Source organism: Candoia aspera, chromosome 17 (genome assembly GCF_035149785.1).
Source record: "Candoia aspera isolate rCanAsp1 chromosome 17, rCanAsp1.hap2, whole genome shotgun sequence".
Classification (NCBI taxonomy): domain Eukaryota; kingdom Metazoa; phylum Chordata; class Lepidosauria; order Squamata; family Boidae; genus Candoia; species Candoia aspera.
Genome location: NC_086169.1, coordinates 9,719,434 through 9,743,618, shown reverse-complemented (window position 1 = coordinate 9,743,618; position 24,185 = coordinate 9,719,434). Strand labels below are relative to the sequence as shown.

Genomic DNA, 24,185 nt, shown 5'->3' with positions numbered 1-24,185 from the left:
GCTGCCCTGCTCCGACCGGCGACGGCGGCGGCTCCGCTCCGCTCCTGCGCGCCTTCTTGGGCTGCCGCCGCTGCTGCAGCTGCGCCGCCGGAGGGGAGAAGCCGCGGGGGCGAGCCATGCACCTGCCCGCACCTGCCGCCGGCTAGAGCGCGCCGAGAGGACGGGCGTCGCCTCCCCCGCCCCGCCCCGCCCCCCGCCGGCTGCTCCGGCCCCATGGGAAGGGGCCGGGCGGGAGGCGCATCCCGGCCCCGCCTGCCGCCGCCGCCGCGCTCGGGGATGGCTCCTGCGCCGCCGGCCTGATCGGAGCGGGCCCCGCCGCGCCCGTGCGCTGAAGCCCGGCTGCCGCTGCCCGGCCTGTTGGGCTGCTGCGGGGCGGGGGCCCTGCGCGACGGGGCCGCCCTCCCTCCCTCCCTCGGGGACGGCCGTCCGGCGGGGCAGCCCGGCTCTCCCCCTGCAGGGGCGGCGAGGGCCCCCGGCCGCGGGGGCTGGCTGGGCTGGCTGGCGGCCCCTGCTCTTCATGCTTCTCTGCCCCCCCAGAAGGGTCGCGAGGTTTCGCCGGTCCGCCCGCAGCTCCGCCTGGCATCGCCCTGACGGGGGGCCCTGACGCGGATGCCGAGCCCGCCCAGCGCCGCTCCGGTGTGAGCCCGCCGCCACGCCTGGACTCCCGCGGCCGCCCGGCTACCTGCGCCCCGAGGGCGCCTCGGACAGCGCCGCCGGCCCCGGTCATGGGGTGCGCGCTGCGGCCGGAGGGCATGCCCGGCGCCGCCCTGGACGACTGAGCGAAGCCGCTCCCTGGCACCTCCGAGGGCGGGCTGCAGGACGGACGACGGACGGACGGACGGACGGACGCCGCCATGGAGACCAAGATCCCGCCTGCCGTCACGCCGACCAGCCCCTCCTCCCCCGGGCTGTCCCCGGTGCCGCCGCCGGACAAGGTGGACGGGTTCTCCCGCCGGTCGCTGCGCCGGTCCCGCCAGCGCCGCTCCCACAGCTCCTCCCAGTTCCGCTACCAGAGCAACCAGCAGGAGCTGACGCCGCTCCCGCTGCTGAAAGGTGGGCCTGGCGAGCGCCCGGGGGGCGGCCGTCTGCCCCGGGGGGCGGGGGCGACCCGAGCGGGGTGGCCTTGCCGAGCTGTGCCCGCGCGGCCTGGGGCTGGCCTGGGGCTGGCCGCGCCCCGCGGAACGCTGCTCCCGCGTTGGCGGCGCCGCTAACTTGGCGGCTGGCTTGTCGGTGGACCCAGCTGCGGGCACCGCGCTGGCAAATGATGGCTTGTATGCTGGGCAGAGCCAGCCGGCTTGGGTTGGTGTGACGAAACCGGGCGGGCGATGATGGCTTCCTCTCTTCTGCCCTTTCTGCGCCCAGACTGCCAGCTGGAGCGGGCAGTAAACAAAACCAGAGCCCCTGGTTTGAAGAACTTTTGCATGGAGATTTCCATTCTGTGCTTTTAATGTTCTCCTCTTGTAAGGGGGGGGAGACCCTCTGCCCCCCTGTACTGCTGGGAAGTTGCTGGCAGGTGCCTGCAATTTGGTAGCTGAGTGAATCCATCCTCTCTTGCCCCAGCATGTTGAGTGTAAACTAACCCCACAGGCTGGTTTGCACTACAGGTTAACCCACGAGAGCAAAATCCTAACTTAAAACTGCAAAGGCACTGCTGGTTTTTAAATGCCTTAGTTAAGTGTGTTGTGTGAACCAGCTTCAGCATTGCTCAGATTCAGCTGGATGACTAGAAGTTGTTTGAAAGAAGGGAGGAAGGCGGCCTCAGAGTCCTTGGAGCTGGGCCTCGCTGGGCCTGATTTTCAGGAGAGACTTTTAAGGGTTAGGGTGTTTGTTTTGCCTACAGGGGCCGGGTTCGCACAACACGCCATGCTAGGCTCAAATGGGGTTGGGCAGTTTGTGGTTCAGAGTATATTGTGTGAAACAGGCCATCACATTAAACTATAAAATGGCTTGTATGGGTATGGTTTGTGTGAACGTAGCAATTACGGTGCGCTAACCTGGGTTTAGCGTGTTCTGTGAATGCAGCCATGAGGTTCCAGCTCAGTCTCTGACATGGTTCAGGAAAAGATGATGAAGATCCTAATCTGCTTGAGACTCTGGAAACCTGCTGCCAATTGAGGAGACAGCCTAGGTTAGGTGACAAACAGGCCCCAGTTGGTAAAGTTCGGTGTTCTTGAAGTGGGTGGCAAATTGGTGAGCGCAAAAGATTCTGAGGCTCGGGGCTTCCAGTTAAAAGGATCAGCCCATAACTAGGTGACGGATAATCCTCCTCATCCTGCAGTCAAGAGTGGACAATATTGGACATTTTCATAAATAGATGACTTGGTTTAACGCAGCTTCCTGTGCCACAATCTTGTGGTATCCTGAGAAGGTGGGAAGAGGGGAGCTGGCCAATAAATGCTCTGTCAGAGGTCCAGCCTGGGTCCTGGAGGGCTGATCCTGGAGCAGCTCAAATTACAGGTGTGTTTGCAGGAAAGGACCAGCCTGGGTCTTGTATCTTCTTGCAGCATCTTACTTAAGGGATTATTTTCGAAGGCTCCTGGGGGGAATGCAGGGATGTGGCTGGAATTGGTGGGGGAGTTGCTATTATTGATTGCTAGTAAAAATGATAGAAAGGAAATCACTTTACCAATGAGCTCTTGGCAGAGATGCGAAACCTAATGGTCGCTGAACAACCTAACAACCATTAAACACATTACATATTGCAAATAAATAACCAGACAAATTACAAAGAAATAACAAAACTTTCTACATATAAAAAATGAGGGACACACAAATTTCAACACACACCCACACAGCTGTGCCCCACCCCAGTTGGAAGAACAGAATGTGATGGCAAACCGGCATTTCATTGCAACAAAATATTTCTCTTTAGTTTTTTTTAAAAATGGGAGAAACCTAAAAAAAACGTTTTGCCCTTTTTGGGGCCGGGAAGAGAAACAAACAAAAAAATCGGCTCCTTTCCAAAGAAAACCCCAAATCTGAAAAAGCAGGGTTTTCTGTTTTTACAAAGGGATCTCATTACCATCCAACCGCCTCTTGCATCTTTCTCCAGCCTGGTGCTCCCCAGAGGGGTCAGCTCTCCCTAATCCTGAAGTCAAACAAATCTGGAGCATGTGGTTTGGGTGTGTTGGCATTATCCAGGGCAAACGCTCTGCCACCTTTGTTTCTGGTCTTCTCCACGAGAAGCAGAGTGAACGACGGAGCTTTCTCTGAGGGCATCTCAGCAGAGCGGTGCGTCTGGGCCGATCTCCAGATGCGGCCACAGTTCTCCTGAGGTATTGGAGGGGTTATTTGATGCCACATCATCCCTGTGGGTTCTCAGATGCTGGAGCCTCTCCTTAATGTAAGCCATCAGCCTCCCAGCTGCCATGGTTACAGTTTCTGGGAACTCTCAGGGCTGCTCTGGGCCCCAAGGGGCATTGGGGAGTGGAGAAAGCAGGAGATGGCAACAACATGCCCACAGTGCCTCAGAGCCAAGGCCGCCTCCATCTTCCCTTGTTCCTTGCTCTTCAGTGCCTGTGGGTGGTAAACCGAGGTTGGCATCAGCTCCTTGGTGTCTTCGGAATGACTGCCCTGGAGTCTCTGGGATTCCGCGATCTGCAGCCCTCTCCCCCCACAAACCCTGGTGGGGCTCTCTAAAAATGGCAGCAGAATTATCCTGCTCAAGAGGACCATAGTGGGAATGATTTGATAGATGGGGAGCAACCCTTTTCGCTGTGATTGATGAATTTAATTTTTTGATTATTATTTATTTATTTTATTTCTATAGCTACCCATCTCAGCAAGTGACTCTGGGCGGCTTACAACAACAAAACCATAAAACAATTAAAACAATTACAATTAAAACAGTTAAAATATAAAATAAATACAGAATAAATATACATGGCTGCCAAGTGAGCAATGTATGGATGTTAATACAGCCAAGAGACGGGACCATCCACACGCTCGAGGCCCCAGGCCCGGGCGCAAAGCCAGGTCTTCACGGCCTTACGAAAGGCCAACAGGGTCGGGGACATCCTAATTTCTGGAGGGAGGACGTTCCAGAGGGCAGGCGCTGCGGAGGAGAAGGCTCGCCTTCTAGTTCCCGCCAACCGACACGCCCTGGCTGACGGGACTCGCAGCATGCCCAACCTACTAGATCGAATTGGACGGGCAGAAACAACTGGGAGAAGGCGGTCCCTCAGGTAACCCAGCCCCAAGCCGTGAAGGGCTTTAAAGGTGACAACCAGCACCTTGAATTGCACCTGGAAGCATACTGGCAACCAATGCAGCTCCCGTAGCAGTGGTGTTACATGTGTCGAGTACCCAACACCATTTACTATCGGTGCAGCTGTATTCTGCACCAGTTGAAGCTTCCAAATGCCCTTCAAGGGCAGCCCCATGTAGAGCGCATTGCAGTAGTCCAGATGAGAGGTCACGAGGGCGTGAGTGACCGAGCAAAGCCTCTCACTCTAGGAATGGGTGCAGCTGGCACACAACCTGAAGGTGTGCAAAGGCCCCCCTAGCCATGGCTGCCGGGTTGGCAGTTTTCTCTCCTCTAAAATCAGCTTGACATTCCCTCCACTGTTTTGAGCATGATCATAACATTAAATAAAAGTAGATGAGTAACTTGTGGATCTCCAGAAGTTGTCCGCTCATCATCGGCAGGTTAGATGAGGTACTGGGAGTACAGGCTCTGGATGGTCAAAGGTTTCCCATCCCTAGTGAACAAGTTGGCCTGGCTTGTTTATCATTCAGGGAAAAAGGTTTATCAGGCACATTTCCACCATGTTCTCCTTCCTTCATCCTTGATTATTCAGAGAGCTTCAGCTGGTAGCAACATTGGGAGGACATCTGAGCTTTGAAGCTAAGCAGGGATGGGCCTGGTGACTGCTTGGATAGGAGGCCACAAGGAAATCCAAGGTTTGTGGGCTAGACACCTCAGAAGAAGGTGGGGGCAAACTGCTTCCATAGTGTTGCCACAAAGGCTATGTGAATGTGCCTGTGTAATCAACAGGAAGGTCCATCCAAAGGAGACTTTCTGGATGAAGAAATGTACTCTGTTGAGGAACAAAGCAAGTGTTGAGACAGGGGCGCAGTCTGCCGCCCTGCAAAATACGAATTTTCTGGGAAGCGTTGACTCGGAAGGTTCCCTGATTTTCTTAGCTGAGCAGTGTTGTGTTTTTTATTTGCGTGTAGTAAACAGCCTTCTCAAAATTTTTGCCACACAAGGTATATGTCTGTTAGAGGATCGGGCTGAAAATTGAGTGAAATTTAAGAGATGCTAATGCAAAATGGTTCACTTGGGGAACAGAAACCCAAATAACAGTGTAGAAAGGGGGATTATCACCTGGCTTGATAATAAATGTGTGGGGAAAAAAACCTCCTTTGGTCACAAGCTGAATGTGAATCAGCAGGGTGAGATGACTGTTAAAAAGGCAAACACAATTTTAGGCTACGTCAACGGAAGTTCAGCGTCCAATCACGGGATTTAATGGTTCCACTGTCTTCTGCGCTGATCGGTCGCTTCCTCTAAATCCCGTGCCCTCTTTTAAGCAGAGCTTTTAAGGGAGATTCATGTAAATGGAAATTCATGTAAGTTGAAACGGGTTCAAAAATGGACAGAGAAATTGATCAGGGAATTAGGAGGAGAGACAGTGAGGCAGCTGGGAATGATTTGCTTTGGCTGTGAAGAAGGCTGTGATAGCACTCAGCAAATTTCTGAAGAGATGTCGCAGAGGGGACCTAGCACAGGCCATCAAAGGAGAGACTTCCCACTCACAGGAAGACAGATTCCAGTTTAATGTTGGGTAAAACTTCCTAAATTTATCAGCTCCTCTTTGCTAGATTTATTATTCCAGTTTCAATCACTGCCCATCTCCCTCTGAAAAGACCAGATTAGGGACAGATCACCACGGAGAAAATCTATCTATTCCTAGGAGTTGAAAACAACTTGATGGCCCATACAGGTAGTCCTTGCTTAACAACCATTCATTTAGTGACAGTTCAGACTTAAGACAGTGCTGAAAAAACTGACTTACAACCATTCCTCACACTTAGGACCATTGCAGTGTCCCCGCCGTCACTTGATTACGATTTGGGCACTTGGCAACTGGTTCACGTTTACAATGGTCGCAGTGTCCCATGGTCAGGTGATTGCCATTTTCGACCTTCCCAGCCGACTTCTGGCAAGCAAAATCAATGGGGAACATGTGACTGGCTTAACGACCACATGGTTGGCTTAACACCTGCCACAGAAAGCGTCATAAAATGGGTCAGATTTGCTTAATGACCACTTTGCTTAGCAGCAGAAATTCCGTTTCCAGTTGTGGTCGTTGAGCTGTGATCAATCAAAAAAATCTTTGCTGGATGTGTTCAAGCACAAGCTGGGCACCCATCTCTTGGGGATGCTTTCATTTAGAGTCCTGCACTAAGCAGGGGCTGGGCTTGATAGCCTCAAGGACCACTTCCAACTCTGGGATTTTATGCCTGCATATCTCAAAAATCCCCCTCCCCCATTCACGAACTGAAATATCGGAGGAAAGAGGGAAACAGCGCATCCAGAGTGCTTTAACTTCAGGCCCATGAGGCTTTGCTGGCAGTTTGTAGTTGCTGCTTGTTTTTACTGGGAGATTTGTAAACATTTGAAGTGTCCTGGCACTATTTTAAGAGAGGAACAAAGTCACCAAAAATAGAGCAAAGTTTTGCAGAGGCCACGGAAGATCAGCGGTGGAGCTAAGCCGTGGGAAAGCGGGAAAGGTCAAGTAATCAAGTTCCCTGGAAGCGGTGCAAGAGGATCGCATTTCGGCTTGTTTGCAAGTTTGATTGTCCTGCAAATATATATATATAGAGAGAGAGAATACTATATATATAAGTAAACATGCATCTGCAATATAGGCTTATAATATATTTATAGATGCTTAGTTATATCGGATGGGCTACACCTTTTTAATAATTTTTTAGAGCCACTGCAAGAGGTATGACCATTAACAGAATTTTCACTGCAGGAATTGGTACGTCTGTGAGTTGAGCTGAAGGTCTGGTGGCTCCGTGGGCACATCCTGCAGCTCTTTTGGCAGCAACCTGGCAGTGGTTTGCCGTGGTCTTTGGATCTTGCTGACTCTGAAAAATGTGCTGGTTGTAGGTCTTCCGTCTTTTAATTATGGTGTTTGCATGTATCAGAGAGAGTACTAGCAATAAAGGTAATAACCATTATAACCCACCTTTGAAGTGTTGCATAAAAGTTCTGTAATTAAAATATTCTGTTCATTGCTGTTGCTTAATATTGCTTGATGGCGGCTACTCTCCAGAGACATAGAGAGGGCTCTTCTCAGCTCTGTGAGTTAGACACGTAGCCTTCTCAATGCAATTCTGAGCTCTGGTACCTTCCCATGGAAGGCGGCCTGCTGCCTTGGACCACCGGAGCCCCCCTGCACCTCCGAAGCTTGGAGCAGGAATCTTTTGCTGCATTTCTGGCATTGCTGAGGGTTGAATCCAGGATCTTTTGTATGCAAAGCTCTTGTTCTGCTAAACAGTTGTGGTCTTTCCCTTCAAAAATAATGGAAGAGAGTGAAAAGATATTATCATACGTGTTGCTCCAGTCATGTCCCCAAACTGGATGTCAAGGAAGAGGAGGAGAGAGCCAAGTATGGGGTTCAACTCATGGGACCTCTGCTTTCTCATCTGAGGTCCCATATGAATTATCAAGGGGCCTCTGCTTCCTCCCTCCAGATGCTCCAGTTTCAGACCTCCACGACCTTCTCTGCAAGAAGCTGCAGCAGTGCTCCATTGTCTTCGACTTCCTTGACTGCGTTGCTGACCTGAAGGGCAAGGAGATCAAGCGGGCGGCACTGAATGAGCTGGTGGAGTGCGTGGCAACAAACCGTGGCATCCTAATTGAGCCACTGTATCCTGAGATCATCAAGATGGTAAAAGACGGGCCAAAAAACCAGGGGGGGAGGGTAGTGGCAGTGGGGAAGAGGGTAGTGCTAGGAACCTGAAATTGTATTACTGTTCTTCCTTTTCTGGTTTTTATACAGCCAGGTTTTCCAGATTTTCCAGTTTTCCAGATTTTTATAGAGCCAGTTTGGTCTAGTGGTTAAGGTGCTGGGCTAGAAACCAGGAGGCTGCGAGTTCTAGTTCCGCCTGAGGCATGAAAGCCGGCTGGGTGACCCTGGGCCAGTCCCTCTCTCTCAGCCCAAGAGCCAATCAGGTGTAGTAGGGGAGTTCTAGTCCCGCCTTAGGCATGGAAGCCGGCTGGGTGACCCTGGGCCAGTCCCTCTCTCTCAGCCCAAGAGCCAATCAGGTGTGGTAGGAGAGTTCTAGTCCCGCCTTAGGCATGGAAGCCGGCTGGGTGACCCTGGGCCAGTCCCTCTCTCTCAGCCCAAGAGCCAATCAGGTGTGGTATGAAAGTTCTAGTCCCGCCTGAGGCATGAAAGCCGGCTGGGTGACCCTGGGCCAGTCCCTCTCCCTCAGCCCAAGAGCCAATCAGGTGTGGTATGAGAGTTCTAGTCCCGCCTGAGGCATGAAAGCCGGCTGGGTGACCCTGGGCCAGTCCCTCTCTCTCAGCCCAAGAGCCAATCAGGTGTGGTATGAGAGTTCTAGTTCCGCCTGAGGCATGAAAGCCGGCTGGGTGACCCTGGGCCAGTCCCTCTCTCTCAGCCCAAGAGCCAATCAGGTGTGGTATGAGAGTTCTAGTCCCGCCTTAGGCATGAAAGCTGGCTGGGTGACCCTGGGCCAGTCCCTCTCCCTCAGCCCAAGAGCCAATCAGGCGAAGTAGGAGAGTTCTAGTTCCGCCTTAGGCGTGAAAGCTGGCTGGGTGACCCTGGGCCAGTCCCTCTCTCTCAGGCCAAGAGCCAATCAGGCGAAGTAGGAGAGTTCTAGTTCCGCCTTAGGCGTGAAAGCTGGCTGGGTGACCCTGGGCCAGTCCCTCTCCCTCAGCCCAAGAGCCAATCAGGCAAAGTAGGAGAGTTCTAGTTCCGCCTTAGGCGTGAAAGCTGGCTGGGTGACCCTGGGCCAGTCCCTCTCCCTCAGCCCAAGAGCCAATCAGGCAAAGTAGGAGAGTTCTAGTTCCGCCTTAGGCGTGAAAGCTGGCTGGGTGACCCTGGGCCAGTCCCTCTCTCTCAGCCCAAGAGCCAATCAGGCAAAGTAGGAGAGTTCTAGTTCCGCCTTAGGCGTGAAAGCTGGCTGGGTGACCCTGGGCCAGTCCCTCTCTCTCAGCCCAAGAGCCAATCAGGCAAAGTAGGAGAGTTCTAGTTCCGCCTTAGGCGTGAAAGCTGGCTGGGTGACCTCGGGCCAGTCCCTCTCTCAGCCCAGCTCACCTCACAAGGTGGTGGTTTTGGGGAAAATAGGAGGGGGAAGGAGTATTAGGTACGTTCACTGCCTTGAGTTATTTATGAAAATAATAAAGGCAGGATAGAAAATAAATAAATAAAATATTGATCTGTTGCTCTTCTTCTGAAAGTAAGAGGAAAGAACCACAATAAAACATGCAGTGAAAAGATGAAATTACAGGTAATCCTCGCTTAACAACCATTTGTTTAGTGATGGTTCGGACTTCTGACAGTGCTGAAAAAACGACTTACAGGCAGTCCTCACACTGACGACCACTGCAGCATCCCCGCAGTCACATGATCACGATTTGGGTGCTTAGCAACCAGTTCGCATTTATGACCATTGCAGTGTCCCGTGGTCATGTGATCGCCATTTTCAACTTTCCCAGCTGGCTTCTGGCAAGCAAAATCAATGGGGAACCATGTGATTCACTTAACAGCCATGTGGTTTGCTTAACCCCTGTGGTGACTTGCTTAATGACCACTGCAAAAGTCATAAAATCGGGTTGGATTCCCTTAGTGACCGCTTCGCTTAGCAACTGAAATTCCAGTCCCAATTGTGGTCATTAAGTGAGGACTACCTGTATTGAATTGCACTTACCAAAAGGAAGGTGATACTGAATTGAAGATCTCTCTCACACACACACACCTGCTACCAAAAGGAAGATAAAACAGAAACAGCGATCTACCTCTTATATATTGTGTTCTCAGAGAATCTAAGAAGACCCTCCTTCTTTACAGTTAAATGATTTGGACATCAAATCTAATCTTTCAGGTCTTCCAACAGTTTAAAACAGGAGTCTTAAATGAATACAGGAGCCACATTACATAAAACACATTAATTCATGGGCTGCATTCATGCACATGCAAATATGCAACAAATGGTCACTGTTTATTAATTATTGATTAAATTAATAAAACAAGATATATTATTTATAATTAGTAATAATGACACTATTGATAGTTAAGAGTGCTAGTTTGGTCTAGTGGTGAAGGCACCGGGCTAGAAACCGGGAGGCCGTGAGTTCTAGTCCCACCTTGGGCATGAAGCAGCTGGGTGACCCTGGGCCAGTCACTCTCTTTCAGCCCCAGGAAGCAGGCAATGCCAAACCACTTCTGGAAAACCTTGCCAAGAAAACTGCAGGGACTAGTCCAGATAGACAAAAAAAATGATGGTTAATAAAAGCAAAATACGCTGCCTACTGTAAACCTATTATTTTAAAACAATATATAATATATGCCTACACATTTAAATAATATATATGGTATGATATATAATATATTTAAATAATATATAATATATGCCTACTGTAAACCTATTATTTAAAAATACTGTATCGCTGTGCCTCCAATTTCTGGCCTCTCCGTCGTCCCACACCTCGCTGCTGCATGCCCCTGGTGCCAGCTAGCAAAAAGAAAGAAAAAAAATTGGCAGCACAAGGCGAGGCAGCAAGGCAGGACGGTGGCCGAGCTGCCCCGACAGAATTTGGGTTCCAGAAGCACTGTAAGCCTTTCAGCCGTGCAAAAGAACTCCTTGGGCTGTGCTCTGGAGGCCTGAATCTAAGCCCGTAGAAAAGGCGTTTGCTTGATAGGATTGTTTCCGTAGTAGCCACCCTTCCCGGGGGGAAAACCCCATCATGGGGATGGCCCAGCCCTGCCTGTTAGCCAGCACCAGCGCCACCCCTTCTACCGTTCATCTGCTCAATATTTGCCCCTAGCGAAACCTAATAGAATTCTTATTAAAAAATATTTTAAAAATATAAAAAATGTTAGTAGCACTGCAGAAAGCTCAAGCAGCGTTATCCTCGCTTGCCGGAAGATGCAGCCAGAGCTTTGGGGAAGATCTGGTTGGGTTCAGTCAACGCGCTAGACTAGGCTGAAACGGGTCCGGATGGTTTGTGATTCAGAGCGTTGAAGGAAGCCAAGTTAACGATCTTGGCGTGCTGTGTGAGCCGGGCCATCGTGCCAAGCCAAAATATGGTTACTTGATTCAGGCATCACATTGGTCAATACAGCAGTTGTGTTTTGCTAATCTGGGTTGGGGCTTCGCGTGCTGAGGGAATCGGACTCTTGACTTGTCTCCTGCTGGGGAATATCTAGGAGGTCTTCTGCTCTTTTGGGGGGGGGGGCTACTCTGGGGAATTTGGCTTTTGTCAAAGGCAGAATGGGGAATGTGGATAAAAGGTGCAGACTTCCCTTCTTGGGGCTTCGCTGTGGGGCTGAAGCTTGGATGGAAGTCTGTTTTGTTCGGCTCAAACCACCCCTGAAATGATGCTTGGGGTTTGGCTGATCTCTCCCTTTTCCCTGCAGATATCAGTCAATATTTTCCGAATTCTTCCACCCAGTGAGAACCCCGAGTTTGATCCCGAAGAAGATGAGCCGAACCTGGAACCGTCTTGGCCTCATCTCCAGGTTAGAGTCCTTTTGAAGGCCAGGAAATGAAGATGTCCCCCTAAGTAGTGGCGCATGGGTTTGGATGTATCTCTGGCTGGGAGAACAGGCTAGCTGTGTTCGTGCGTGGGCAGGCTCCACCTCTCCAAGGCTTTTAAGCTTTGCCTACCAGTGGATGCAGGAAGTTGAGTTGTGTTTGATGGATTCCAACTCTCTCTGTCTCTTTCCAGCTTGTATATGAATTTTTCCTCCGGTTCCTTGAAAGTCCAGACTTCCAACCCTCAGTTGCCAAGCGCTACATAGACCAGAAATTCGTATTGATGGTAAGTGAAAGAAGTGGAGGGTCTTACGGCTGGGGATCATGGGGGCAGCTTGCTTTGTGGAAGTTCCTCGACGTTCAATGCAGCTTGGGCTCTTTAGATCCAAGATGGGCAGTGTACTGCCCAAACTCTCCTCAACCTGATTATTTTAAACTATTCGAATTAAAATATATTTTTCTCTGCCTGCTGCAAAGACAGATTTAAAAAAAGCCAGCTTCAGCCTTACTTCTTTTTCTGGGAATGCTTTTTAACGTTTTGCAGTTTAGAAGTTTTAATTGCAAATGGGCCCTTCTGTATTTAGACCATTCCCAGTATAGCCAGTACTTGATCCTGGGACTCTGAACAGTCAAAGTCAAAGTTGGAATACTTTGATCATGAGATGTTCTGCCTGCCGATATCTAGATATCATGGGGGCCTCGGGGGGTTTTCTCGAAAATGACAATGGAGAGTAGTTATAGTCTGGGCCTGGTTGGGAAGCCATTTTGTGAGAGCACCCGCCACATGCTCTCAGCATTCGGTGGGCGCTCACGCCCCCAAAGTGTCGTGAGCAATGAAGCAAGGGTGGAACAGCCAATCCTCGGTGGTCTTGGCTTGGGTCCTTGGCCTCTCTTCAGCGCACAGGAGAGACTCCGTTAGCATAAGGAGCCCCACTGATGCAGAAGTGCAGAACAATGCCCAGATGCAGTTGCTGGATCAGGTCAGTCTTCTGTTTGAGCTAGGCTTCCTCAAAGCTCTGTGCTCCAGATGTGGCGGGGTGCCACATCTGTTGGCTTCCTCTGGCTTGGAGTTTGGATGATGGGATCAAGCAGCTTCCCCTGGAGAGCGTCAGGTTGAGGAAGCCGACTTAGTCAAGTAGGGGCAGGCAACAATCCGTTGCAAGCAACTGAGCGCCTGTTGGAAGTACGTCAGAGTTCTTCAGCCAGCCCTAGGGTACAGGTAGTCCTCGCTTAATGACCGTTTGTTTAACAATGGTCTGAAGTTATAACAGCCTTGGAAAAAGTGCTTTACTCACGCTTACGACTGTTGCAGAGTGTCACACCACCTCCGTAGCCACATGATCACAATTCGGGCACTTGGCATCTGGCTTGCATTTACAACGTTGCAGTGTCTTGCAGTCACGTGATTGCAATTTGCAACCTTTTTTGCCAGTTTCCATCAAAAAACATCCATTGGGGAAGCTGGATTCGTTAATGACCATGGTGATTTACTTAACAACCCATGATCCACTTAACAACCTTGGTGATTCGCTTAGTGACCATCATAAAAATGGTCGTAAAATCAGGTCTGGTCACATGGTGACTCAACTTAATAAAGACACAGCTTAACAACCAGTTTTCTGGTCCCTATTGTGGTTGTTAAGTGAGGACTACCTGTATTAAACTTTTTTTTTTTCATTGGCTGATAGCATTTACAGGCATCTTTATGAAGTTCAGTTATATAAACTTTTCTCTAGGGTTTAGATTTGAGCTCTCTCAATGAAAACGCCTAAGCCGTAGATTCCAGTAAGGCAGGATGCAAAATAATAATAATCCAATAAAAATCCAAACCTTTGCCAGAGGTTTGGATTTGAATGTGGCAAGAACTGCTGGGTCTGTCAAGTTGAGAAGGTTTGGGAAAATGAGGGACTAAGATCTTACAGGGCTTTAAGATCCAGACAGGCATCTTGTTCTTAACATGCCCGATATATCAGCCATTGAAAAGAAGAAAGGTGGAGAGGCAGATTTGGCCTTTGAATTATATGCTGGAAGCAACTTTCCTGAAAGTGAGAAATGGGACCAGGATCAAAACGAAAAAAGTCCTGTCCTTGCCCATTAGGTTGGATCTAATAACTTAAACGTGGTTAAGGTCAGGAAACTGGCAACAGGCATACCAAATCCTTTGCAAACCCTTTTTCTCTCCTTCCCCTTTCATCCGCCACCAGCTGCTAGAGTTGTTTGACAGCGAAGACCCCCGGGAACGTGAATACCTCAAGACCATCCTTCACCGGGTTTATGGCAAATTCCTGGGCCTTCGTGCATATATTCGCAAGCAATGCAATAACATATTTTTGCGGTGAGGAACTCTTTCGCCTTCTCTTTGCGTCCCTGCCCTGATTTCCTCATCCTGAGACATCAAGAAGGGGTGTTGGGATGTTCACAGCCATTTCCTAATCCTGCACAAAGCCTTGGATTAAGTTTAAGATGTGTGGACTTCAACTCCCAGAGTTCCCCAGCCAGCATGCTTCATGGGAGTTGAAGTCCTAAAGTGGCCAAGTGTGAGCCTTGAATGGCCAGCTGTGCACCAGTGGTGCAGCCTCAGTATGGAATTCTGGACTGGCACAACATCCTGAACAATTGACCCGACGGGCTTCAGACCCGTGCCATGCTAAGCCCACCCAGAAGGTGGTTAGATGTGATGCACAGTCTGGGTCTTTGGGCGTGAACTCACTTTGTCTGAATGAGTTCAAGATCCCATCTTGGTCCTTTTCTGTTTCCTGTCTGGGGTGGGAAGGCTGTTTAGTAGGAAAGACTGCTCTGGTCTGGGGTCCCGTTGACCCTCTCCCATTCTTGGCTAGTTTGGCATCGTGGTAGCCTTTCAGGAAGGTGGGATGCTGGGGAAAGGTGGCAAAGGGGCAAGGGGGGTCCAAACTGCCTGCACCCTCTGTCTGCGGGGAATACGATGGTGGGAATAAAATCCACCCTGCTGCTTCTTTCCCTTCCCACCTGGCAGGTTTATCTACGAGACCGAACATTTCAACGGAGTGGCCGAATTGTTAGAAATCCTTGGGAGGTAAATCTTTCAGTGCTGTGGGAACCGATGCTCTGTAAGTGCATGTAAGAATGGCCAGTCCCTGTCCTTTAAAGCACAGATTTGTCAGGTTGGAAGGGAGCTGAGAGGTCATCTAGTCCAACCCCCTGCTTAGGGCGGGATCCATGAGAGCATCTCTGACAGATGGCCCTCCAGCCTCCATTGGAAGACCTTTAGCAAAGGAGAGCTTGCCACTTCATGTGGCAGCCTGTTCCACAGGCTGCTGGTGTATACAGTCAGGAAATTCCTCCTGATATCTATTCTGGATTTCCTTGTGCAGTAGTTTTACTTCACTGGTCCTGATCCTGCCCACAGGGGCAACAGAGAAAAAGTTCCCTCCTCTTCTCCGTGACAACCCTTTGGATATTTGGAGACTGCTGTCCTCTCTCCCCTTGTCTGTCTGTCTGGTAGACGGAACATACTTAGTTCCTTTGACTGTGTTAGTTCGTAAGTTGGCACGTCCTGTTTCTGCCTCCTTTTAAATGATTAACACCCAAAATGGGCATTGGGAAACCTTCCAGAGATGCCCAGTTTTAGATTTATTTTATTGTAAAAGTCACTTTTTTCATACCCTTGTTCAGCTGACAACAAAATCCAAGCATTTTGTTGGATTTTAAACATTTTAACAAAGTCCAAGCCAGGGTGCAGACCCAAGGGTGTTTCCTTCTGGAAGGTCCCATCCACAACATCCTTCATACATCTGAGCTCTGCTTCCCCAAATCTGGTGCCAGTCATGGGGGACTCAGCTCCCATAACCCCCCAGCCAGCTGGTGCCAGCCTTCCTACCCTCTGCATCCATTTGTCACTGCCAAGCTGGGCTCCTTCCAATTTGCTCTGGGGTGAACGATGAGGCTTCTGAAGTGGAACTGCACAGGGGAAGCCGGGATAAATAGCAGACTGTCTTCACAGAAAATGGAGGGAAGGTCTGGAAACATCATACAAACAAACCAATCAATCCAGAAATGTTTCAGGTTTTTCCTCCAAAAATGTTTGAGGTGGAAGTGTGTGTGTGTGTGTGTGTGTGGGTGTAAGTAATCTGTAATGGTATGTGGGAAAGACCTTGGGAGAAGGAATGAAGAGATGCTGCCAAGGGAACGGTCAGGTAAGAGAGGGCAAAGCCCTCAGCTGCATAATGGACAGAGAAAGAGGCTCAGAAGGGGCCGTCCCTGGTTTCTCAGGCCGTAAAGGAGACCGCAGGAGGATTGTATTTTCAGACTTGCAAGGCTGACGTCAGCCTTCCCAGGTAGACCAGACAGGAAACACAGCCAGATAAGCTAATTCTACTTTATTGTAAAGCTACATTAACAGAATCTTGCAAGTCTGAAAGTACAAATCTCCCGCTGTCTCCTTTACGGCCTGAGAAACCAGGGAGGGCCCTTTCTGAGCCTCTTGCTCTGCCCATTATGCAGCTGCAGGCTAAGCCCTCTCTTATCTGACCGTTCCCTTGGCAGCATCTCTTCGCCGCAAGGTCTTTCCCACGTACCATTACATAATCAAAGAATTGGAAGCTGCCCCTAAAGTTCATCTAGACCAGTGTTTCTCAACCTTAGCAACTTTAAGAGCATGTCTGGCTGGGGAATTCTGGGAGTTGAAGTCCACCTCTCTCGAAGATGCTACGGTTGAGAAACACTGGTCTCGATCACCCCTCACTGATGCGGGAAATTGGCTGCTGTGGCATCCCTGCAGGGGATGATCCTCCCCCCTGGAGATCATGACGTTGGCTTCCCTTTCCTCTCAGTATAATCAATGGCTTTGCCTTGCCCTTGAAGACAGAACACAAGCAGTTCCTGGTCCGCGTCCTCATCCCACTTCACTCGGTGAAATCGCTCTCCATTTTCCACGCCCAGGTGAGCAGCCCCTGGCTTGGAAGGAACTCGGGGGCGGGGGGCCGTAGATGAACGGTCAGGGCCCCCACGGTTTGGAGAGGGGTGCCTGTGGGTCCTTGGCTGCTTGCAGCCTCCTCGCCTCACCCCAATTCCTCTCTTGCAGCTGGCCTACTGCGTGGTTCAGTTCTTGGAAAAAGATGCCACACTGACAGAGCATGTGAGTCCAGCCTTTGCCATGGGAAGGGGGGGCTGGTTGGAAGAAAAGAAGCAGGGTAGGAATAATGTCTGCAGCACTGTAGAGGGCCACGCGTAGGCAAGGCGAGACTGCGGCTTGGCAGTGCACCCGGGTGGGAGAGTCGCTTTCAGTCAGCGGCAGGGCTTTACGGTCTCCGTCTTTCTTTTGGTTGGCATTGGGCAGAGTTGAACCCAGGACTTCTGTGCGCAGAAGCACTGATGCCCCAAAAGGAAGGATTTTGCTGAAAGACTCAGGAAACTGGTCGGAAGAGGAATTTAGGGAACTGAATTCTGTTTGAATCTTCCTTCTCGCTTTCTCTTGCATCCTTTTTGTTTCTCTTTCATTTTCTTCTTTTGCATTTGTCTCTCCACTCTTCCTTAATTTTGTTCTCCCACCTTCTTCTCTTGTCCTCTCATTCTTTTGTTCTTTCTCTTTCCTTCACATCTTACCCTTTTTCTCTCTCTCTCTTTCATTCTCTTGACTGATTGATTGATTCCACTGTATAGCCGCCCATCTCAACAAGCAACGCTAGGTGGTGGACAAAATTAAAATAATACGAATTCCTTCTTATTTTTCCTCCCCTCCATTCTCTCTCTCCGTTACTATGCAGGTGATACGCGGCCTGTTGAAATACTGGCCGAAGACCTGCACGCAAAAGGAGGTACAGAACGGCTGAGAAGGGGCGTGGGTGGGTCAGCATCAGAATGGGGGGGGGCGGAGATGCATCGGCCTGTCTGCAGCCTCAGGGCCCCTCCCTCATTTCCCCTCCACTTCCTCCCATTGTAAGCACTGGCACGTTCAAGCATTCACACAATAACACTCTAGAGTCCAAGCTCCTTTTACTGTTTTAATGAAGCAAAATGACCAGCACGAGAGCAAAGCTGCGAATGGAGAGTTCCCACGCAAACCTACATTTAAAACTACATTCACATACTTACTTTCTCCCCCACTTCCCACTAAAGTATGTCACCCCCCTTCCCAAACCAGGTGGCTTCTCTGGTTTATCTCCTCTCTCTGGCCTTGACGTGTGAACACCATCAATCCCTAGCCATAATAATCCAATTCACACTCCAATCCCGCGCCCCCTCCCATCTGGCGACACGGAGTCTGTTCCCAGTGATAAGAGACCAAGGGAAGATGCTCCGATAAGGGGTTCTGTGAACCTTTTGATCGGAGGGATCTGACACCCATATCCCTTCCTGACCAGGTGATGCTCTTAGGGGAAATCGAGGAGATCCTGGACGTCATCGAGCCTTCGCAGTTTGTGAAGATCCAGGAGCCGCTGTTCAAGCAGGTGGCGCGGTGCATCGCCAGTCCTCACTTCCAGGTGCTTTGGGGGGGTGGGGAAGGGGGGCTCAGCCAAGGCTAGTGGGGGAACCAGCTTATTGAAGGCAGCTGGGTGGGGGCCTTGAGACGGGCTTCCAAGCCATGATGGCCTTTCTCTGTGCTCCCCTCCCCCAAAACAGGTGGCAGAACGGGCTTTGTATTTCTGGAACAACGAATACATCTTGAGCCTGGTGGAGGACAACTGCCACACAGTACTGCCAACCATCTTTGGCACGCTTTACCGGGTCTCCAAGGAGCACTGGAACCCGTGAGTTTGGCAGGCGCGGCACCAGGGAGGAGCCTGGCCAGAGGGGGAGGAAGAGGTGTTTAGACCCCAGACACCAAAAAGTTAAAAAAAAAACACCTGGGGAAGCCCCAGTCCAGCAGAGAAGACCCTGGCATCAGTTCCCCTCCCCATCAGTTGGCAGGTGACAGCAGGTGGGGTGGTAAGAATGTCGGTCCTCCCAGCATGTCCCAAGTTCCTCTTCCCCTTGTCCCACACCACCCCCATCCTACCTCTCTTGCCAGGACCATCGTGTCCCTGGTCTACAATGTTCTCAAGACCTTCATGGAGATGAACGGGAAGCTCTTTGATGAACTCACTGCCTCCTACAAGGTGGAAAAACAGCAGTAAGTGTGTGTGGGGGTGTGAAATGTTTTGGGAGGGGGAGAGCAGAGGGTGGTGGGCAACTCTTGGTGATGGAACACAGTAACAGAGTGCTCTGCTCCAGGAAGGCTGGTCACCCCCCATTTTAACTAGTTTCAGAAAATGTGGTTGGAAAACTCAACAGGAAATCTAAGGCAGCTCCCCACATTTCCCAGATTCAGTTGCCCACTGATAATAAACCCTACCCTGACCCTCTAGTGCAGTGTTTCTCAACCTGGGCACCTTGAAGATGCGTGGACTTCAACTCCCAGAATTCCCCAGCCAGCTATGGAGTTGAAGTCCACACATCTTCAAGGTGCCCAGGTTGAGAAACACTGCTGTAGCGGTCCTTGTCGTCTGATGTTTGTTTATTTATTTATCCAATTTGTCCCCGCCCATCTCCTCCCATTGGGGGACTCTGGGCGGTTTACAGTAATGTATAGCGACGTCCTCTCTTCCCATAAAACCTCTCCCTGTGTGCATGTCTGGAATAGTATGACCAAATTCACAGGACAGGTCAGCTCAGGAACATGCTAAGCTTGGTTTAATCTTGGCTTGGTTTTGTGAATGAGGGTGGGCTTGGCGTATTCTGTAAACCCAACCCATTGTGTTAGTTGATGGTTCAGTAGAGAATCACAGAATTGTGGGGTTGGAAGGGATCCCAAGGATCATCTAGTCCATCCCTTTGTAATGTGCAGGAGGACCAATTAAACCATCCATAAGAGGTGGTCTCTTCTTCAAAGTCTCCAGAGGTGGAGAAACCACAATCTCCATGGGTATCCCTGGTGTTCAGATCTTACCATCAGGAAGGTTTTCCTTATATTTAAACATAATCTGGTTAACTGCAATTTAGACCAGTTATTTCTGGTCCTAGTTTCTGTGGCCATGGAAAACAGTTCCTGCCCATCTTTTTTCTGGCATCCTTTTATGTACCATTTTTATGCATTGTGCAAGCTCAGAAAATGGATTAATTAAGGAACCAGTTGCATGAACCCAACTGATGTGCATGCAAGCAGGGAGTTGCCCCATATTTCAATTTTTTATTTATTTTATTCCTGAAAACTGCAGTATGGTAGGTTTGCACAATACCTTGGTTTAGACTAAATTGAGGTTGGTTTTCTGGAAACCAAGCTATTATCTTGGCATGTTTTTTTGCTAATAATGTTACTAACTTTTTAAAAACTGCAGTCAGTTTTGTATTATACTTAAATAAAATAATAAATTATATACAGTTGAACTGTGTGCAGTTGACTCAGTACAGTTGAATACAATTTAATACAATTCAGAGTTGTGAATACAGTTCAAACGAAACTGTATATAAAAACCCAAAGCGAAGAAACACATCAATGTGAAGAGAGAAAAAAAGTGATCCTTTCTACTATTCTACAATAATAATAGTTACATCTTTGTAAAAAAAATTGCCACAATTTAATTTTTAAGCAACAAACTGAACCCTGAGCATTGTCTTAGTAGATTGCATGAATCAGCCCATCCTGTGCTAAAGGTAAAGGTGAAGGTTTCCCTCGACATTAAGTCCAGTCGTGTCTGACTCTAGGGGGCGGTGCTCATCTCCGTTTCAAAGCCGGAGAGCCGGCGTTTGTCCGTAGACACTTCCGTGGTCATGTGGCTGGCATGACTACATGGAACACGTTCCTGTGTTACTGCACATCAAACTTGTTCTCAGTTATCCCATGTTGTTAATTTGAATTGTGAACCAATCAAAAGGGTTGGGGTTGCACAACAAGCTAAATAACTCCAGGTGTCCCCCCAAAGGGTTAGACATGACTCGGTGCTTGCACAGGGGACCTTTCACCTTTTACCTTTCATACCCTTAACCAACTGTAATACGGGTAGTCCTCGACTTCGACTGTTCGTTTAACGATGGTCCGAAGTTATGACGGCCTCAGAATGAGAGCTTTATGGCCTGTAAAGCACCTCTGAGTGTTGCGAAATGTCACCCCCCCCCAACAGTCACATGATTGCATTTCGGGTGCTCAGCGATCAGCTCACATTTGCGACCGGTTGCAGCATCCTGCAGTCACATGATCAGGTTTTGCAACTTTTTTGCCATTTTATTGTAAGTCCCTTTCGGGAGATGGGCGGTGATAAATTTGATTAATAAATAAATAAATAAAGCCCATTGGGGAAGCTGGATTAGCATTACCGACCATTGTAAAAATGATCATAAAATTGGGTCTGACCACATGTTGACTTATGACCACAACGACTTACGATGGAAATTCCAGTCCCAATTGTGGTCATAAGTCGAGGACTTCCTGTACTAAGCAAACTTTCTGTATTGCATGAACGCAGCTGCAAGCTTTTACTTGACCCAATGAAACATACAAATGCAACCAAGAATTCTCTTGGCTTGGGCATTAAAAAGGAAGTAAAAACTCCTGACAATTGTCAGATTTAGTTCGTTGTGTGAACTCCGTCTCAGGGTCTGTGCTTGCTTTGAGCTGAACGCTTAAAATCACCCAGTCCAGCGCTGGCCATCCATGTTGGTGTTTCATTTAAGCTTCCTCTGTACCCTGAAGTGCTCTGAAATCTGATTTTGGGGCCGGGGCCGGGCAGGGTGGGAATTTCCAAATCCTTCTGGGACACCTGGTTGGGGGGGGGAGGGAAGCCCCCTTCCTTGTCTCTGACCCACCTCCTGCCCCTCCCCACAGGGAGCTGAAGAAGGAGAAGGAACGGCAGGAGCTCTGGAGGCATCTGGACGAGCTTCAGCTGCAGAAGCTGCAGGGCCTGGAAGACGCCAAGATGAACCGCCTGAATCTGCAACGCACCCTGGCCAGCTAGGAGCCCCTCCTCCCCTGGAGCTGACCCCCCCCCCACTGGGCGGTGGGAGCGCAGCACACCGGTGCCGTCCCCATCCGAGACAGCTGGGCACCCCCCCGTCCTGTGCCAGGCTGGAGCGCGTGTCCTTGGCTCTCCCCCCCACCCCCCCAGGATCAGAGTTGTGTGGCTGGGCCGGGGGGCAGGCGAAGGGAGGGGAGAGGACTTGGCGGAGCTCCCTGCTGGGCTTCAGTGGCGCCCCTAATAGCAGTGGGCCTGTAAATGGGGGGGGCAACAATCCTGTAGATGATGCAGAGACAACCAGCTTCAGGGAACTGCTGGATAGGCTTTTCATGGGGGGGGAGCATTATGACTCCGTTCTACAGCACTGTCGGACCCAAAGCTATTTTCTTTCTGTGGGGAGGGAGAAGTGGAGTGCAATACCCCGATGGGGAGGGGGGCCATGCTCCCCCCTCCCATGGTCCTCAGGAACAGGGAAAACACCCCCTGCCCATCAGTCGCGACCCTGGCCTGTATCCGCAGAGCCCCCCTCCCCTCCCCGCCCCACACTGCTCCCTGCCGTCTCTGCCCCCTCCCCGGATGATCAGTGCCCTGCTCGGGTGGGGCAGCAGTGGAAGGGCTGTTCTCATGGGGGGGCGGGCGCTGCCAGGGGAGGAGAGGGCAGCCTGCCGGAGGGGGCCTCTGCGGGTCGTCTTGCTTAGTGGAGAACCCCCACGCGCACACATACACATGCGCTGTCAGTGTGGGTCTGCGGTTATATCAGGCGGGCTGTGTGTCTGCGGGGTGTGTGTGAGAGCGAGGCAGGGCAGTGGGGACCTGGGTCTGAGGCGGCGCCCTTTCTCCCTCCTCCCGTTTCCACTCCCCAGAGGGGTTCCGAGCCCACGGAGGTGTTTGGCACAGGGTCAGGGAGAAGCGTGTCCGAACCCTTGTGCGCCACGGGGGCTGCTTTTGTGCAGGCCAAAACGGGCACCGCCCTCCTCCTCCTCCTCCTCCTCCTCCTCCTCCTCACTGGGTTCCTGAACTTGAGGAGTTTATATTTGCTGGACAGGACACTGGGTGGAATTTTTCCCCCGCTGCACCTGGCTGGGGGGAGAGGGCAGGGAAACCTTTTTAAAAACTCTTAATTCTACACCCTCTCCCAGGTGGCGTTCTATCCTCTCCCACCTGAGAGTCTTTGAATCCTGTTCCACCTCCAGACTGACAGCATATTTTTCTGTCCACCAAAGGGTGTGTGTGTGCTTTTGTGTATGAGTTTCTGGGGGGGGGGTGAGGAGTGCAGGGTAAAAGCCCCCCCTCCCTTTTCTAGGCACGATGACCTCAACACAGTCTTGGTACGGTACCCAGAAATAGACCCTTAGGTGGCGATGGGGGGGAAAGGGAATATGGCTTTTATTACAGTTTATTTTTTAGCAGAACACTTGAAGCGGAAACTTCTTCTGTAGTCTGTCTTAGTAATACCACGCTGGTGTAGCTTTCACAGGAGAAGGCCCTAAGGCGCTTTGGGGGGGGGCAGGTGGGAATTGGGGCTGGCAGAAATGGGAGGGTGCTGCGAAAGAGATATTTTGTGGGGGGGGGGTCTAGACTATTTATGAAAGTTTCATTATCACGAACCTCCCCCCACCCACCATGTTCCTTTTGCTGGACGACTCTGTATTCAATAAAGAGAGAGTTTCATGTCTCAAGCGATGTGGGGCCTGATCCGTGATGTGGGCAGCAGCATCCGTCTCGCGCTTGTGCTCAGCCGGTCTGCAGAGCAGTGTTTTTCACTCTCGGCAACTTTAATAAGAGGGTAGGAGGGGATAACAAAACCCTCCTTGAAAGCAGCCACATCTTTTCCCAGGATCCCGGAGGAAGATCGGTCTGCTTTAGAGGATTGCAAGACCAAAGGTTTGTGTCGCCGCGTGCTCTGAATTTCCAAACCCTTGTTTGAGAATTGCACTGCACTGCTCCAGTTTTTGAGCACCGCCTGGATGGCCAACCGATTAAAAGATGCTTTACCAACAAGTTCCCTCTTTTTTTTTAAACGGTAAATTAAATGACTTTTTAAGCCTCTTACCATTTCTGAATTTTCTGTTCAGTTGTTTTGCATTAATTTATTGGGCAGAGCTAAATTTAATCCCTGTGGTTTTTTTTAACGGAGGATGCTTACGCATTTCTAGTTTCAGTGAAGACCCCAGTACACCTCCAGGCTGTTACTGAGGGGGGTTTGGAAGGTGATCTTTTCGGGAGCTGAAAAATGGGCAAATTATGCCAGGATGGCCTCCAAACTGGCTTATTTGCAGAATGGTATCAAGATTACCCCATCATCTGGAATAGAGACTGTTCTTAGCCTGTTTGGACCATGGAGAGCCCCTACTTTTTAAAAGCCAGATTATACTGTTACTTCAGTTAAACAGCTGCATGGTTAAAACTTCATGGCCAATAGCAACATTTAGACTGGATAGTCCACCTTTTCCTAGCTCTGAAGAAGCTCTTTTTTGCTATTTCCTTCTCCTTCCTCTTTGCCCGACATTAGATTTATTTCGTTTTATTGAATGATTTCTA

At 50.3% G+C, this 24,185-nt stretch overlaps 1 protein-coding gene across 2 annotated transcripts; it reads left to right on the top strand.

Annotated features, from left to right (window-relative positions):
* Nucleotides 1-830: 830 nt before the first annotated feature.
* PPP2R5B (protein phosphatase 2 regulatory subunit B'beta) lies at nt 831-21,903 on the top strand. 2 transcript variants are annotated; one of them, XM_063316685.1, is made up of 13 exons: nt 831-1,053; nt 7,711-7,907; nt 11,622-11,723; nt 11,933-12,025; nt 13,944-14,074; nt 14,732-14,791; nt 16,548-16,656; nt 16,799-16,852; nt 17,481-17,531; nt 18,078-18,197; nt 18,337-18,464; nt 18,725-18,826; nt 21,515-21,903. In XM_063316685.1, the coding sequence occupies exons 1-13, from the start codon at nt 855-857 to the stop codon at nt 21,642-21,644; spliced, it is 1,476 nt and encodes a 491-aa protein (XP_063172755.1). In that variant the 5' UTR covers nt 831-854; the 3' UTR covers nt 21,645-21,903. The 2 variants fall into 2 exon arrangements, with proteins under 2 accessions (XP_063172755.1, XP_063172756.1); XM_063316686.1 differs by lacking the exon at nt 17,481-17,531.
* Nucleotides 21,904-24,185: the final 2,282 nt, after the last annotated feature.